We start from the raw sequence: 1,866 nt of genomic DNA on the forward strand, positions 1-1,866 counted from the left end.
TCACCAGATGGTAAATTCTAGTTTCTTGAGTAAAATGCATTTGTTGATTCACTCGGTGGTACACATGAGTTATTAGCTCAAGCTTCTACCTACACATTTTCCATTTCTTTAAAATTTTGGGATATACCAACAACAACGGGCTCACATTCGTATCAGTTTCCAGGAAAGCAAAACTATGGGTGTTTTCCAAATCCCTGAATCAGTGTGGCCTATCGTAATTAAGGCATTCAGTCAAAGTCGGAGCACGTTGAGAAGATGACCTGTGAGGGTCAGGCTTACGTTTTAGCCGTGGGGGAGGAGAAAGGAGGGGAACGGTGTGAGTTCAGAGCCGACTGTTTAAAATGAGGGAAACGTGCGGACCTGTGTCATCTCCGAGTCACCGCGTGTTACAGGAACAAAGACAAAAACAAAATGGAAAAAAGGTAAGGGATGAGGAATCAGCTTTAAACTTTTGGTGATTTTGCAGAGTTTTGTTGTTTTGTCATTTTATGAATTATCTCTTTTTCTTATTTTTTCTTTTTAGGATGTGCGTCCTGGTGGCCTTTCTTTGTGTCTGTCTAATGGCAGCTCCCGGGTGCACGAGCTTCTCCGTCAAAAAAAACACAGACGACATAGTGAACATTGCTAAGATAACCCTGGTGCACATTAAGAAACTAAGAATGGAGGTATGCACATTCCTTAAGAGTAACACAGCTGTTTTCTTTGCAAGAACAATACAATCATGAGCATAAAAACTGAGCACAAAGCCCCTCTGTTCTCCTTTTCCTCAGCTGTCAGTGTCTCCACCAATAGTCACCACTCCTCCCATTGAGGGACTAACTGGTATCAGTCATGACCTTGGACTTTTGGATAACGAACTCAAGAGCCTGCAGACAGATTTTCTCAGCCAGATCCAGGCCGACGTCTCCAGCTTGAAGGGAAGGGTGCGCTCGCTCGCCTCGTCTATGAACTGTCCGGTCCAGGCCCAGCAGAGAGCGCCGGAGACCGGTATTCATCTGTACCCGGAGAGCCACCTTTACCTGATGCTGGGGAAGGTGCAGGGCTACCTGGACAGCCTAATTCTCCACAAGGAAAAACTCAAGGTCTGCTGACGAATCCACACTTATATGCCAAGTCTTGCCGTAACGCATATATACGAAGCTTATTTGCATTATTTGTAATTTTGTAACTGGTCGTTGCAAAATACCCTTTTCTCTTATTGGAGTTTTGTAAAGCATGCAAACCTTTTTTTAAAAAAATGGTTCTCAATATAACTGAATGTCATGCAAGTAGCTCAATATTTGCACAAGACTTTGTACTCTAGCTTTTACATGAACAGTATAGCATTATAGTGTAATTATTATATTTCAATACAATAGTATTGCAAAAAGCTATATAACTCTACGGATGTTTCGTCCAGAAAGCTCAACAGTTACGTAGGATTGAAGTGTTGTGTTCTGAGATGTTAATTTTTTACATTTTTGAACAACTTTTTGATGAATGTTCATCTAAAGTTCACATTTTAATAAGGAGAGAAATTAAGCTAAAGATGATCAGGATCTATGTAAGCTGAAATGTATTTCTTATTGCAATAAAGTTATTCCAGTAAACTGATATCTTGTGGTTGTTTCTCCTACTTTCAAAGTTGAAGACTTTTATCTTTGAAATAATATATCTTTAGTTTAAAAACAAAGCTCACTGTTTCAAATCTGAAAAAAAAAACTTATAGGAAATGATTATATACGTATATATGTGTAGATCCTTTCATTTTTACTACAGAGCTTTGTAAAATAAAACAAATAAATGCATACCTACAGTGCTTTTGTTAATATGTCATTTTAACTATCATTATAAAATATATAATGTGCCTTTAAACAGGAATAAAAA

The 1,866-nt window shown here is 38.4% G+C and overlaps 1 protein-coding gene across 1 annotated transcript; it reads left to right on the plus strand.

The window, feature by feature from the left end:
* Nucleotides 1-524: 524 nt before the first annotated feature.
* On the plus strand, nt 525-1,091 carry lepb (leptin b; the record flags this gene model as incomplete). The annotated part of the gene is made up of 2 exons (XM_084573893.1): nt 525-665; nt 771-1,091. 2 exons carry the CDS (start codon nt 525-527, stop codon nt 1,089-1,091), a joined length of 462 nt encoding a protein of 153 aa, XP_084430019.1.
* Between the last annotated feature and the right edge of the window lie 775 nt (nt 1,092-1,866).

Source organism: Chelon labrosus, assembly GCF_963514085.1.
Source record: "Chelon labrosus genome assembly, chromosome: 23".
NCBI classification, from domain to species: Eukaryota; Metazoa; Chordata; class Actinopteri; order Mugiliformes; family Mugilidae; genus Chelon; species Chelon labrosus.